Here is a 16184-nt window from a genome sequence, read left to right on the forward strand (position 1 = left end):
TCTCTCTCCTCTCGCTCTCTCGCTCTCTCGCTCTCTCGCTCTCGCTCTCCTCGCTCTCTCGCTCTCTCGCTCTCTCGCTCTCTCGCTCTCTCGCTCTCTCGCTCTCTCCTCTCTCTCTCTCTCTCTCTCTCTCTCTCTCTCTCTCTCTCTCTCTCTCTCTCTCTCTCTCGGCTTAAAGGTGCTATGCATTATAAATGTCATTTTTCAGTCTCTAGCATTGTATTATAGTAATAGGAGTTCGTATCAATGTGTTTTTGGGCCTAAATACTATATTGGCGAATTCCTCAGCTACAGCCCATCCCCTCTTTGCCTCTAGTAAATCAGGTCATGTTGATTTGACGACCTGGTGCACGTCACAGGGCGCTGTTTATAGCGCACGGTGATGTGATTGGCTCTGTGGTTTTAGTAATGCCCGCCTCCATTCTTGCTACCTGCAGGGTGGAAGGTTTGTCCAGAAGATCACTAATCAGCTGAAGCCTGATGCGGTTCCCTCGGTCTTCGACAGACAGACCGGCGTTAGCTCTCGGGAGCGATCGCTAGCTACTTAGCACCAGCCGGGGCCGGCGTTAGCAACCGGGAGCGTCGTTGAGCATTCAGCCTGCTGGCTACCTATATCCACTTCAACCAGCGTCGCGGAGCATTCAGCCTGCTGGCTACACAGCTTGTCGGTGTGCTAATAGCCTCTGCAAGCTAACGGTAGCTGGCTCCAGGCTATTAGCACATCGACAAGCTGCTGGAGCTCCCGACGCTCGGCTGGTTGATGGAGACCAGAGAAAGACTTTCGTCTTGTTTACATCAGGGTCCCCCAATTTCAATTCATGGTAACATTTTATATATATATAGATAGACAGTACTGCTACATCTCTATATTTATGACATACCATATTTGTATGTAACCTGAAACCTAATCTCTGACGGGGAGATGGGCGGAGCTATTTGGTGGGTGGCTGTCACTCAAAGCATTCTGCCAGAATGGGTGGAGCCAAGCCAATAATAGCCTGCTTTCATGAGGCTGAAAAATGCTGGTTTTGAGTACAAGATTAGAAATATAAAACAATGATTATTTTTGGAATAAAAATTACAGATGTGTTACATAGACTCACAGGAAGTGTGTAAAGTTGCCCAAATAGTGCTAGGAATAGCAGTGCATAACCCCTTTAAGATCTTGAGGTAGAAAAATGCTGTTTTTGAGGACTTGATTGGAAATACAAAACAATGAATACAAAAAAATATAAAATCTTACATAGGTGTTCCATAGACTCACAGGAATTGTGTAAAAGTGCCCAAATAGTGAAAGAAATAGTCAAATAGTTCCCCTTTTAATGCAGCCGCACTGCTAGACTTGGCTGCTTTCGGTCAGAACGGCCCATCAGTGTAATGTCGTAGCTCCTTGTCGAGCTGCTGATAAATGCTGCCATGCATGTGTTACTGTGTGTGTTTGTGCACGCGTTTCCTTGCAAGGCACCTTACGTAGCATTGTGTGTCTGCGTATGTGGTGTATGTATGTGTGAAGCATACCTGTCATTCCTCACAGCTTTAGTCTTAGTGTCAAGTGGTCGGGGTCAGTCCCAAGAAGGCCGGCGGTCGTTCGGGGTCAGTGAAAGGATTCATGTAATTGGACGAGAGATTAGTAACGAACGGCTCTCTCAACCAGGTGCTGAAATCACACGTCAGCTTAACGAGACTGAAACATGCAGACATTGTTGTCAACTCGAGGAGAGGAGGAAGAGGGGAAGAGAGAGACAAAGAGCCTGAGGTGGGGGAGGTAGAGAGAGAGAGAGAGAGAGAGAGAGAGAGAGAGACTTATTTACACAGAGCATTTAAGGCAGGTTATTGGCAGAGCTCACCTGTACGTGGAAGTAAACTTGTGATTTAGAGGGTGTCACGATTTTGATTCCAAGTCGAGTCTGGGCATCTTATTTCGACCTTTGAAATCACAAGCAGCTTTGAGAGTCTCCCAGTTGTGTTTTCTCTCCACTCCTAGTTCCACATGTCCAAAGAAAATCTTTTATTACATTTTTTAAAACACACAGCGTAGCTACTAGTTAATGTTAGCTTACCAGTAGCCTGCATTACTTTTCAAGAAGACACGGCGTAGCTGCTAGTTAACATTACAATATACAATATACTTGCAAGCAGCATGACTAGTAAGAGTAAATCTACAGTACAGTAGGGCAGGGCAGATGGAAGCAGGCCTCAGCTACAGCAGCAGAGTAGGGCAGGGCAGATGGAAGCAGGCCTCAGCTACAGCAGCAGAGTAGGGCAGGGCAGATGGAAGCAGGCCTCAAGCTACAGCAGCAGAGTAGGGCAGGGCAGGTGGAAGCAGGCCTCAGCTACAGCAGCAGAGTAGGGCAGGGCAGGTGGAAGCAGGCCTCAAGCTACAACAGCAGAGTAGGGCAGGGCAGATGGAAGCAGGCCTCAAGCTACAACAGCAGAGTAGGGCAGGGCAGGTGGAAGCAGGCCTCAGCTACAGCAGCAGAGTAGGGCAGGGCAGGTGGAAGCAGGCCTCAGCTACAACAGTACAGTAGGGCAGGGCAGATGGAAGCAGGCCTCAGCTACAGCAGCAGAGTAGGGCAGGGCAGATGGAAGCAGGCCTCAGCTACAACAGCAGAGTAGGGCAGGGCAGATGGAAGCAGGCCTCAGCTACAGCAGCAGAGTAGGGCAGGGCAGGTGGAAGCAGGCCTCAGCTACAACAGCAGAGTAGGGCAGGGCAGGTGGAAGCAGGCCTCAGCTACAACAGCAGAGTAGGGCAGGGCAGGTGGAAGCAGGCCTCAGCTACAACAGCAGAGTAGGGCAGGGCAGGTGGAAGCAGGCCTCAGCTACAACAGCAGAGTAGGGCAGGGCAGATGGAAGCAGGCCTCAAGCTACAGCAGCAGAGTAGGGCAGGGCAGGTGGAAGCAGGCCTCAAGCTACAGCAGCAGAGTAGGGCAGGGCAGATGGAAGCAGGCCTCAAGCTACAACAGCAGAGTAGGGCAGGGCAGATGGAAGCAGGCCTCAAGCTACAACAGCAGAGTAGGGCAGGGCAGGTGGAAGCAGGCCTCAAGCTACAGCAGCAGAGTAGGGCAGGGCAGATGGAAGCAGGCCTCAAGCTACAGCAGCAGAGTAGGGCAGGGCAGGTGGAAGCAGGCCTCAGCTACAACAGCAGAGTAGGGCAGGGCAGGTGGAAGCAGGCCTCAGCTACAGCAGCAGAGTAGGGCAGGGCAGATGGAAGCAGGCCTCAGCTACAGCAGTACAGTAGGGCAGGGCAGATGGCAGCAGGCCTCAGCTACAACAGTAGAAGTAGGGCAGAGCAGGTGGAAGCAGGCCTCAAGCTACAACAGCAGAGTAGGGCAGGGCAGGTGGAAGCAGGCCTCAGCTACAGCAGCAGAGTAGGGCAGGGCAGATGGAAGCAGGCCTCAGCTACAGCAGTACAGTAGGGCAGGGCAGATGGCAGCAGGCCTCAGCTACAACAGTAGAAGTAGGGCAGAGCAGGTGGAAGCAGGCCTCAGCTACAACAGTAGAAGTAGGGCAGAGCAGGTGGAAGCAGGCCTCAGCTACAGCAGCAGAGTAGGGCAGGGCAGATGGAAGCAGGCCTCAGCTACAACAGTACAGTAGGGCAGGGCAGGTGGAAGCAGGCCTCAGCTACAACAGCAGAGTAGGGCAGGGCACTCTCTGTCTGCATTACTTTTCAAGAAGACACAGCGTAGCTGCTAGTTAACGTCAGCTAACGGGGCGCCTGCATTACTTTTCGACACCATGAGATGATGGGGAAACAAAACTGGACAATTCTCCTGCTTCCCTCAAGCCCTCCCTTATTGCGACTGGGCAATTAATAATTTTATTTTACTATTACTTTTGGCTCCCAATGATTATGAAAACAAGAGAATCGACTTTTAGCCAGGTCATGGTTTTGAGCCAGGTCAAATAATTTAGCCAGGTCGTGGTTTTGTTTTTCAGTTGAATTATATTTAAAGGAGCACGGCAACTTCTTGGGAAATGATCTTATTTGCCATCTACCCTGTATAGTATAGTCTAGTATATATCTGCTTGGAAAATGAAAATGTAAAAAGAAATATTTTATTTCTCCACGTGGTAAATACACAGGTCACAACAATGTTTACAGGAAAGTTTTGGAGTTGTATTTGGAGTGTATTTCGTGACTGTTGGGAACTGGGCTACACTGGCACACCTACCTCCAGTGAATGCCGCTAAGCTAGGCTAACGGTGCGGCTGTTCCCTAAGCCTAATGCATGCACAGAGAAGAAAAGGGTATGTATCGGCGAAAAGGGCATGCATCGGCTTGTTTAACTCCAGGGTAGATGGCAAATAAGATTTAAAGTTAAAGGAATATTCAAGTTTGAAGAGGTTTATTTGTCACATATATACCAGGGCATACAGTGAAATGCGAGTGGTCATGCCTGCATCGATTGTGCAATAATACTAATAATAAAATAGACATAAAAAAACAAGAAGACACCCTTAATAAGAAGACATAAGATGTGCATGATAAAAATAGACATGCTAAATTCCTGAGAAGGCACTGGGTCCTATGTACACTACTATACAATATACAATTTTAACTCCGTCATTATGCTATACTTACTATATCTAAACTATACTATACAAGAACCACCTCGGTTCTTTCCGTGACCTTTATATTCCTCATTCCTTTAAAGTGACTTTTCCATTTTGTTTAAAGTGACATTTTGTTTAAAGCGATTGCAGCATGTGTGTGACCGCAGCAGCATGAACAGGCTGTTGTTGGGGTGGTGAGGGTCTTTCATTATTCTGCAGCCTCTGGATTTGCACCTCCTGTTATATAAGTCCTGCAGGGGTGGTAGTGCAATACCCGTAGTATGCTCTGCTGAGCGCACCACTCTCTGTACTGTAGGCCCTTCCTGTGCTGTGCCGTGCTGTTTCCAAACCAGGCAGTGATGTTTCCAGTCAGAATGCTCTCTACAGCCCCGGAATAGAAGGAGTGGAGTATCTTCCCCGATACTCTGAACTTCCTTAACACATTGGGCGCTGGGCATTGTGCCCATCATTATACCCAGTCTGCCAGCACTGTAACCCTATGGAGATGTTTACCTTCTTTGCGGGGCTATAACTTTTTTAATATTATAGCTATATCTGCATTACTATGGCCCATTCAACATCGATTAGCTATCGTTCTGGATGTGGGAACGTTATATGTTTTCATTCATACATTGTTGTGTTAATACCGTCTAGAATATAAGTATGTTTTTAAGCTTTTCTGCTGTAATTCCAAAAACGCTAGTTATAGGCCCTGACGCATATGATAGATTATCGATTGGCGTTTCTTTCCTATACACGCTATATTAAAAAATTAAAATGTATATGATCGGTATACATTATGCTTCATCATGCGTGAAGGAAAGGGGGGGGGGGGGTCATTTATAATTCCTTGATCGTCAGTAACGGCTTTATTTAGTATGGGTTGATATGTTGAGCAGATGGTTTGCAGTGAAATGAATAAACAATTGGGCTGAAAATAACGTTATATTCATCTTACCGTTCGCCGATGAGACTGGAGGAAAAATATCCTAATTATTTGACGTCTATCTCCTACATCCATTTCCGGTTTGTATAGCGCAATAAACACCGAAATCATATCTATTATTGCGTTTCGAAAGCGATCCAAATGCACTCGAGTGTGTATCTAGACCCACGTAACAAGATATGACTGCCGGAGGGATTTCCTCGATGCACCGAAAGCCACTTCCGGTTTTGTCGTGAGTGTAACTCGCCCGACCATCCACCAGGCGGCGGTATTGAGGCATTGCAATCTCAGACAGGGTGCCGCTGCAGGCCGGAGGGAGGCCGGATGAATTATGAATGCCATGGCGAAAAAATGAAATATTGATCCCAAAATCGATTTACGCCGTTGTTGGCGTTCAACGCATGGCGGGCAATAACGACTTATGGCGTTTATGGCGCACAATGTGTTAACTGTCTCAGGTGATAGAGGCGCTGTTTCGCATTTTTTTACCACAGAATCTATGTGTGTTGACCATGTCAGGTCCTCTGTGATGTGGACTCTCAGGTACTTGAAACTGTTTGTTGAATATATATTTGTTATATATTTATTTGTTTATATTATTTGTTTGAAAGAATCCTGATATTCGAGTTTTATAAACAACGAGGCCGCGACAACTCCATCATCGATATCTATTTTGATTTGATCTTTATTTATCTCGAACAACCATAAACACACAAACTTGAAATAACAAAAAATAACCAAATGTATTAAAAAAAAAAAAAAAAATAAAAAAAAAATATAAATACAAATAAAATAAAATATATCTTCCTAGACATGGAAGCAATTGTCAACATAGCTCAAGACAAATGGTTTTGTTCGAGAAGGGACAGAAAGAAGCTAATCTTATCTGGTCCTGCCCCTTAAATATATAATAATAATAATAATCAATTCCTTACAATCATATTAATATGTAATAAGTTATCTATCAATATAAAAAATAATATACATATCCACTACAGCAAAAGATAAATAAATAATTACAAAAATACTAGTTCACATTATTGTCAAGCTCCTCTAATTTATACTTGTCCAAGAATTCCTGTTTATATCTGCATTTAAACATTTCAATAGTACGTGTTTGTATTGCTACATCAAGGCCATTCCAAATGGATACCCCACAAACTGAGATGCACTTGCTTTTTAGAGTAGTACGGACAATAGGTTGTTTTAAATTCAATTCCCCTCTTGGATTATAACCCCCATCTCTGCCCATGAAAATGTTTTGTATGTTGCCCGGGACTATATTTTGTGTTACTTTAAACATGAATTGTGCAGTTTTGAATTTAACCAAATCTTTAAATTTCAGAGTTTGACTTTTAACAAATAAACATTATTTTGTATTGATACTGTGTGTGCCTGGGTCAGATCCAGCATGAAGGAAGCCTTTCCAAGCAAAACTTGCTTTATCAACAAAAATAACTTCACGTTCGCCGTTAGCCAGGCTTCTCGGCTCCTCCTCTCGTCATCAACACATTTGATGAACATTTCCTATGTGGCAGCTAACGGCAAAACAGGGAGGTACTGGGTTTTGGGGGAAATGTGGTCTTATCATGAGAACCAGGCTACCATTTGTTTCAGCAATGGTCTCGTTTGTTTACTGTAATTATACCATGATGTATTTAGTTGAAAATTATTTTGAATCTTTTGATCAATGAATCTTTAAACACATGTCAGTGTGTGTCGGCAGTACCAGCTGAGAAGCACCCGGTCAGACGTAGTCGGGAACAGATTAGACCCTTCAGCGACCCAAGTGGGCCTATACTTGTCGAGGTGGTGGCATGAGCCGTTAAGCCTTCGCGTCCTGCAGGCCTGTGCTGAGAAGGTCAAAGTGCAGGGGTCAAGCCCCCATCCCCGAACCTCTAAAAGGTCACCCTGCCAGAATACCACGGTCACTCAACATAATGCCGTGGTTATGTGGCAGCGCTCCCGCTCTTATTGTACCACGGCCAGGGAATGTGGAACATCTCCGTGTCGTCATGTTGAATTTGTGAAGCCTCCAAGAGCGGTGACATGAAGAGACGGCGAGAGACACATTGGGATAATAACAGGAATACTCTGCGTTCCACTGTTAGGTCTCCCCGCCACGTCTCCTCCACACCCAGATATGATGTGTCTGTACTAGGGCTGTCCCCGACTAAGGATTTAGATGGTCGACTACGATGGCCAAAATTTGCCGTTAGTCGACTATTGGTCGACCAAAAAAAAGGGGGAAAAAATTATAATATATATATATATATATTTTTTTTTTCTTTTTTTTTTCATTCCATTTGGGCTGTGGGGGTGCTTAATGTCTGAAGGAGTCGACTGAAGGCTTCTTGTCCTCTGCAAAAGCATGCAATTGGTGCACTGATCGATACATCTTGATATTTGTCTAGTCTAGTGTGTTCATTAGGGTGAAATCCTCTTTCAGTGCCTCTGTGCCTGTTTTCGTAGGCAGTTAGCCTCTGGTATGTGTGCCATTAGCGTTAGCCACGCTTCGAGGCCTCTTTTATTTTGGTAAGAATGATTTAAAAAAATATATATTTTTTTTTATATATTTTTTCGTATTCGACTAAGATGTTGGCTAGTTGACTACGGCTCCTTTCGACCGATTAGTCGACTAATCGACTAATATGGGTCAGCCCTAGTCTGTACTGCAGCCAGCAGCCCAGCAGGTGGGTCTGCAGCCTGTATGCCGGGGCTCCACACACCACTGCTGTCTTACAGCCGCTCTCTCTCTCTCTCAACGAGTTTTACATGGTTTGGGACGAGGACTTTGTAGAATCAATCGTGTGCAATTGACATGGATTAAGCAAGTAACTTAATGTAAACTTGCGGTAGTACACTCGATCGTTAAATGACGTGCTCATTCCGCTTTACGTGGCCGAGTCTACACGGTCCTCAGCTGGGTGAATGCTTGACGAGAGTCGCTGTGTTTTAACGCTGTCCTTGTGCTGTATAATGATAATACTATAATAATAATAATAAGTTGAATCTAATCTAATCTTAGTAAATGTAGTTGATTTATCAAATATGCCACTTAATCGATAACTAATGTTGTTTTTCCCCCACATTGTTTTTCCCTCACATCCTTCTGCAAATTAATGCAGTTTTGCAGAAGGATGGACTTATTTCTGAACATTGTTTGGATGAAGTCACATACACGTCTGGCTTCCAGGATGATATTATAATCTAATGGACAGACGGAAGGACATGATGCCAGTATGTCATACTGAGCTGTACTAATTTGTCTCGGCAGAAGTTGAAGAGCCAGAAGAAAAGGGAAGCTTGGTTCTGTAGTCGGCCCGTATATGCGCCCACTAATTTGTAGTGTTTGTCATGTTTGCTCTTTCATTAAATGCTTCCTCTCGGCTGCTGTGTTGGTAAACGGATCCTTCCTGGGTTTTCGTTTTGTGGGAACCTGCAGTGGTTTCAGCGGATTTATGACACTGCAGTGTACATCACAATTTAGTGAGTCATATGACCCTGAAGTGTCAAGAGAGTGAGTGCGAGCCTGTATGTGTTTGTTTGTGTGTACAGTATGATAGCTGGCAGCTAGTTGGTGTGATTGGCTTGATAAGCAGACTATACACAGAAAATAACATCAGCCCTGTTTTCCTGCCACAATAACCTCCCTGTGTGCCCAACATGACTCCATATCCACCCTCTCCACCATAACCACACCCACACTTCATCCTGATGTCATTTTTAGCAGAGTAGTCTATGGTAGGCTGATACACAGTGATCTATGGTAGACTACAATAAACTAGTCTACCATAGACTAATAGACTAAAAGTAAAAACAATGTTTTATTATGGATTAGTGGCATTCGACTTGCTGCATCAGGCCTCCCCATTTTATGATCAGCATTCAAATAGACATCCCCCCCCCCCCATAATATTATTAATGGAAATAAAGAAAAGCCTACCTTCATTCAACTGGAGTAGTTAAATTACCTGACTCTTAATATAATGTCCCATAGTGGCATGGTCATTACACTCGTACACCATTGCAACATGAAACAAAACACTACATTATCATTGGTATGCATGTTAATAAGTTAATATGACGGTGAACATCCAGCGTTAGTTAAGGTCTATTGAAGTTGGCAATGCTGTCAGTGGGCCATTATGGGCCCCGGCGTCAGGGGCGTAGCTGGGGGGGGGGGGGTAGCTTAGGATGATTCCAAGGGCCCAGCACTGGGGGGGGGGCCAAAAAAAAAAAAAAAATGTTTTTTACTAGACATCACTCGGGTGTATTATTGATGCTCTCATTGATACTATGTTTGTTTCTGAAGTGTGTGTGTGTGTGTGTGTGTGTGTGTGTGTGTGAGATATATATAGAGAGAGGGGGGGCTTTGGTAGACTATTGCATTGGTCCATTCATTGAAGATTAACGCAATGCGACATCCTTTACTAGGCTCACCCACCAACAGTGCAGGTGCTGAACTGCTGATCCGAATGTATAGGTAAAAACCATATTATGCGTTTTCATCAATAAAAAAATTGCCAAAAAAAAATTCTCTCGCGCGCTTACGCACGCTCGCATTCACTGGGGGCCTACAAATACATTCTTTCATGGGGCCCAGAATCTGGAGCTACATCCCTGCCCGGCGTAATACAGTTGTAGTAGGTATGTATAGGCATGTTGGACTTTCTTTTGGCAATGGGGAGTGGGTTTCTTCATTTCTTCATTACCCTCATCATTAGGGAACAAGTATCTTGTGTTTTATTATAAATAAAGGAATGAAAGAAATAGAGAAACCTGTTAGGGGGGCAACACTCTAAAAGCTGCAGTAACGTTGCACCTGCTCTTCAGAGACGGAGGAGCAATTTCAGACAAAACCGGCCACATCAAATTGAAAAGCTTTATTAAATTCAGTGGAATTTTATAATGAGCCACACACTTACTCTGTCTGTTTGTTTTTTTGCACAATCCTCCCTCAAATGTATGAAGGAGAGGAGTGCACTTTGCCTTGGCCCAAGGAGATAGTCTGCATACTGTGTTTTCCATGTCCATGTGCCTCATTAGTAAATACCACTCATTATGCACAGCCTCAAAGTCCCTCATCTGAATGAATGAATGAATGAATGAATGAAAACTTTATTTAACAGATTGCAGAATGGGTACAATACAGTACGGCTCAATACATACAATTGTTAAGGGGATGCAGACCTGAGAAAGACGTTTGTCTTGTTTCCATCAGGGTCCCCCATTTTCAATTCATATAGACATTTATGACATACACAACATACATGACATTTATGGCATAGGGACATATAGGTATTTAGTACTGATACATTTGTGACATAGGCGGTATTCAAATATACAGTACTGTTACCCCTAGATCCTGACAGAGTATATACATATGATGGGGAGGGGACTGTACATTAGGAGGGGGTGGGTGGGTGGGAGGGAAATATACATACGGCGGGGAGGGAATATATACATGCGGTGGGGAGGAGACTGTCTATTAGGAGGTGGTGGGGGTTTTGGGCATTTATGGTGGCCAGTTTCGAATTGCAGCCTCCCGTAGGTGCTCTTTAAGGGCGGTTTTGAATGTGGGCAGGGATTCACATTCCTTTACAGCTTTGGGTAGGGCGTTTCACATTGTTGTGGCATAATTGCGAAACGTGTTTAGTCCCTTGTTTGAGCCGAATCTGGGTTTAACATGATTTGTTGAGCTTCCTCTGGTGTAGTGGTTGTGGTATTCACTGACCTTTGGGAAGTATTTTGACATGTACATGGGCACCCCGGTCGTATAGTGTATCTTGTAGACCAGGCCCATTGCAAGTTGCTGTACTCTGTCGTCTACTCTAAGCCATCCTAGGTTGGCAAAGTGGGCAGGGGTGAGGTGGGTTCTGGGGTTCAGGTCAAGTAGTAGTCTGACCAGTTTGTTTTGTGATGTTTGTAATTTTGTTTTAAGCGCCTTTGAGGTGCTTTGGTACCATGAGGTGCACGCATAGTCATAGTACCCTTGAATGAGTGCTCCTGCCAGAGTCTTCAGGGTATTCTTGTTTACCAGAGAGGAGATCCGGTACAAGAAACTAGTTCGTTGGTTGACTTTTTTTATTACATTGGATGCCATTTTGTCACAGGAAAGATTTGCCTCTAGGATGGAACCCAGGTAGGTAATTTCGTCTTTCCTTGTGACAATATTGTCACCCACTGTAACTGAGAATCCGTCGGTCTTGCTGAGTTTGTTATTTGAACCGAAGAGAATGGACTCTGTTTTGCCCATGTGTAATGATAGTTTGTTATCAGCGAGCCATATGCAGATTTTGCCTAGTTCCGTGCTGAGGGTTTTTTCAACCTGCAATTTGTTCTTGTCAGAGACCAGCAGGGCTGAGTCGTCCGCAAACAGGAACAAGTTGCAGTCACAGGCTGACGACATGTCATTTGCATAAATTAGGAAGAGTAGCGGTCCTAGTATGCTTCCTTGTGGAACACCACAGCTCACTGTGAGGGGGGGGGATAGAGTACCGTTTACCTCTACCATCTGTTCTCTCCCCTCCAGGTAGGATTGCATCCAGCTCACTGATAGGCTATCAAAACCAATTGCTTTTAGCTTGTCCATTAGAATGGAGTGATTGACAGTGTCGAAGGCCTTTTGTAGGTCCAGCATGACCATGCCGCAGTATTTGCCAGCGTCCACCTCTTGTTTGATGTGGTCGTTCAAATAGAGGAGGCATGTGTCAGTGGAGTGGGACGTTCTGAAGCCAGATTGGAATTCGTAGATTAGGTTTTTTTCCGCCAGGTACTTTTCGACCTGTTCGTAGACTATTTTCTCCATGACTTTCGAGATGGAGGTAAGAATAGAAACAGGGCGGTAGTTGCCTGGGTCTAATTTGCTGCCCTTTTTGTGTAGAGGGGTCACTCTCGCAATTTTGAAGTCCTTGGGGACGTGCCCCCTCTGCACGGGAAATTATGTGTGAATAGCTTTGTAAATCTGAGTGTCTGATAGGTAGATGGGTAGATAGATAGATAGATAGATAGATAGATAGATAGATAGATAGATAGATAGATAGATAGATAGATAGATAGATAGATAGATAGATGGATACAAAGATGGATAGATACAAAGATGGATAGATGGATACAAAGATGGATAGATACAAAGATGGATAGATACAAAGATGGATGGATGGATACAAAGATGGATGGATAGATACAATAGATACAGTAGATGGATAGATACAAAGATGGATGGATAGATACAATAGATACAGTAGATGGATAGATACAAAGATGGATGGATAGATACAAAGATGGATGGATAGATACAATAGATACAGTAGATGGATGGATACAATAGATGGATGGATACAACATATATATACAATATATAGATAGATACAATAGATAGATAGATACCATAGATAGGCACACAGACTCACAGCTTTGTTTTTTCTTCATTCCTCCATTTCTTTCGTTTGATCTGCTTCCTACACAGTTGTTCTGCCTCTCTCTCTCTTCCATCTTACTCTTTCTATCTCTCCCTCTCGCTGTGTCTCTCTCTCACTTTCTTTCTCTGTCTCTCACTCTATCTCTCACTCTCTGTGTATCTCACTTTCTCTCTCTGTGTCTCTCTCTTGCTTTCTCTCCCTCTCTCTCTCTCTTACCTCATCCCACAGGTGTTTCCTGAATGAATTGAAAATAGGGGACCCTGATGTAAACAAGACGAAAGTCTTTCTCTGGTCTGCATCCCCTTAACAATTGTATGTATTGAGCTGTACTGTACTGTACCCATTCTGCAATCTGTTAATAAAGTTTTCAATCAATCAATCCTGTGGAGGAGTGGTAAGCCTCGACCCAAGAATAAAGGACACATAAAAAAAACACAACACTGACGTTATTACTACCTCAGCTGTCGGAGAGAGAGAAAGATGTAGGGAGGAGAGGGAGCGGACAGAGGCCCTGTTCAGACCTGTATTCTGTATCCAGATTGTGACTAGATCCAGCTGAGACGTATGTCAGTTCGCACCTGTCATCAGAATGCGTCTTCACTTGCGTCTCAAGTGACCACTTGTGATCGGAACTCGCTTCCCCGCTTAGGCCTCAGCTTCTTCCCCCAGGCCATCAGAACATTGAACACTGAACTCTCCACACACAAGTACACATGAGCACACACATACACACACTCACACACACACACACACACACACACACACAACACACATTCTGCATTCGCTCACACACGAACGGTCACTTTAAACACAATGGAACGGTCACTTTAAACTTTAAAGGAATGAGGAAAATAAAGGTAACTTTAAGGAAAACACTGTTGTGGTTCTTGTATAGTATAGTTTAGAAATAGCAAGTACAGCATAATTAGGATATAGAGTAAAAACTGTATATTGTATAGTAGTGTACATAGGACCCAGTGCCTTAATTTTTAGCTAACATTGTATTGCATTATCTCAGGACTTTAACATGTCTATTTTATGTCTATTTTATTATCTGTATATTATGTCTATTTTATTATTTAGTATTATTGCACAATCAAAGTGGGCATCGCCACCCGCATTTCACTGTATGCCCTGGTATGTATGTGACAAATAAACTTCTTGAATCTATGCTATAGTAGTCTAACTAATATAGCATGTATAGACTATAGTAGTCTAATAAAGCATGTATAGTAGTCTAATAGAGCATGTTTAAGCTATTCTAATAGAGGATTGTGATTACATTAAAAATATATATTTTACTTTGGATTCATTCAAAGGATGGGGCGTATCTGCGTACAGTAACACACTGCTAACAGAATGTGGCCATATGAGAGCCAGACCACCTCAGAATGTGGTCTGAGTATTGGATCCATCTTGGGGGCAGTCCACCTGTGATCGGATCACCCAAGAGCAAGACAGAGAGAGAGGGCAGAGAGAAGCAAAGGAGAGGGGGGGGGGGGGGGTTCCCAGTACAATCTCACACGGAGGTGACATTATGTTGGATGTTGACTGTTGACCTATGGGTCACTATAATGTCATTCTTTGACCTCAGGTCATATTATCTGTTCTGTAGGAACGCCTTGCAGAAGTAGTAGTACTAGTTTAAACTCATTTAAAACAATGACAGATTTGCTTAATAGTCATGTAGTTAGTAGACTGTATTTTTATTCTGATGCCGACTTGTTCATGATGGTTGTTTCATGTCCACCAGCAAAATGGTATGATGCCTTTCAAACAAATACATCTCCAGATGGTTTATGACTAAGCTTTTGATGAGGTTGTATCTGGAACGATTAAGGATAGTGAAGCAAGCCATTGTCCACAAAGGTGCCGAGGCCAACATTCTGAAGAGTAAAAGTAAAATAAATATAAAGATATTGTGTGGGGGGGGGGGGTGCTTGGTATGTCCATGTTGTCCTACCCAGCCTAATTAAGAAATAATAGATCAAGAATGCCCCTTCATAGCGGCTGGGTGGCGCAGCGGACATTGTGCTTGTCACCAACGCAAGAGACACCGGGTTCAAATCCGGCTGTCGGCGTTGCCTCCGGCTTGGGCCGGCCGTCATATTGGCTCAATTGGCAGAGTCAGCGGGTGGAAATCGATGGGTGGTAATCTGGACGTTGTGGACAGCGACTCCTACAGGTCTGTTGGGGGACACCTGCACAGCAGAGACAGGAAGTAGCGGGGGTAGTGTGAGCCTCCCACACGTTACACCTCGCCAATGAGAGTCCGCGCTGGCAGGTGAAAAGATGTGACATGCTGCCTCCTCGTGTACCGGAGGGGACATGTGATGCAAGGCTTCTATCCTCCCTACAACCGGCCAGTGGGGGGCGTATGCGAGCAACGTTCAAGACAGGGGAGGGGATCATTGGAAACAGCGAAAAATTGGGATGGGAGAAAAATAGAAAAATAAGGAGAAAAAGTGGATAAAAAAAAAGAATGCCCCTTCATTACCGAGTTGAGTTGATTGAATGAACCATGGCCGTCTGTGTGCTCGTCCTCCCCAGACCAGAGCAGCCCTTGAGGAGGGTCCGGTCGGGCCCCACCGCCTCCAAGGTGGCTCGTCGTCGTAGCAACAGCAGCAGCGGCGTCGTCCAGCCGAACCGAGTCAAGTCCCTGCGCCTGCTCCGTAACGGCAAGACTTCACTGGCCCAGACCTCCCCTCCCTTCACCACCACCACCTCCATCCTTCCCTCATCCCTCCGTTCTTCCACCCTTCCTCCCGCCTCATCCGCTGGTTCCTCTGGCCTGCCGTCGTCTCAGTCCTTGGCGCCCGCTGCCTCCCCAGGCCCGGCCCAGTTGGAGCACCGCCAGGACCCATCCAGGACGGCTTTCATCAAGTAAGCTCATCCCACTTTGGTTTCAAACACTGTTGTCGTTCAAACCATAGATACATAAAGGCTAGATGACTCACCCGCGCTGCAGGCCAACGGAGACCGACGTTGCCACGTGGCGGCCATTTTGCTACAGGGTAACACGCCCACTCATAACATGAATGTCTATAGTGCATATTGAAATAACCATAGCTTGCTCAATTTTCAATTGTATTTTTGTTTGTGCAGATAACTGTAGCAAGATGGCCACCGGTGAACTATGCGGGAGACTCCGCCTTGCGCCATCTAGTCTTTATATATCTATGGTTCAAAGTCAAACACTTCAGTCACTGCTCAGTTGAAGAACTCTGCTTTGTCCAATCAATTGTTTTCTGCCCTTTTGT

The 16184-nt window shown here is 44.7% G+C and overlaps 1 protein-coding gene across 1 annotated transcript in view; it reads left to right on the forward strand.

The window, feature by feature from the left end:
• The window catches only part of LOC311229465 (uncharacterized protein), a gene marked incomplete at its 3' end in the record, with an annotated part of 202182 nt that extends 186371 nt beyond the window's left edge, over window positions 1-15811 (forward strand). Inside the window, exon 14 of the mRNA XM_084315545.1 lies at window positions 15475-15811. Within this exon, the coding sequence (XP_084171671.1) occupies window positions 15475-15811 (337 nt within the window). The remainder of the gene's footprint in view (window positions 1-15474) is intronic.
• Between the last annotated feature and the right edge of the window lie 373 nt (window positions 15812-16184).

The sequence above is a fragment of the Notolepis coatsorum genome (genome assembly GCF_963971535.1).
Source record: "Notolepis coatsorum genome assembly, chromosome: 6".
NCBI lineage: Eukaryota > Metazoa > Chordata > Actinopteri > Aulopiformes > Paralepididae > Notolepis > Notolepis coatsorum.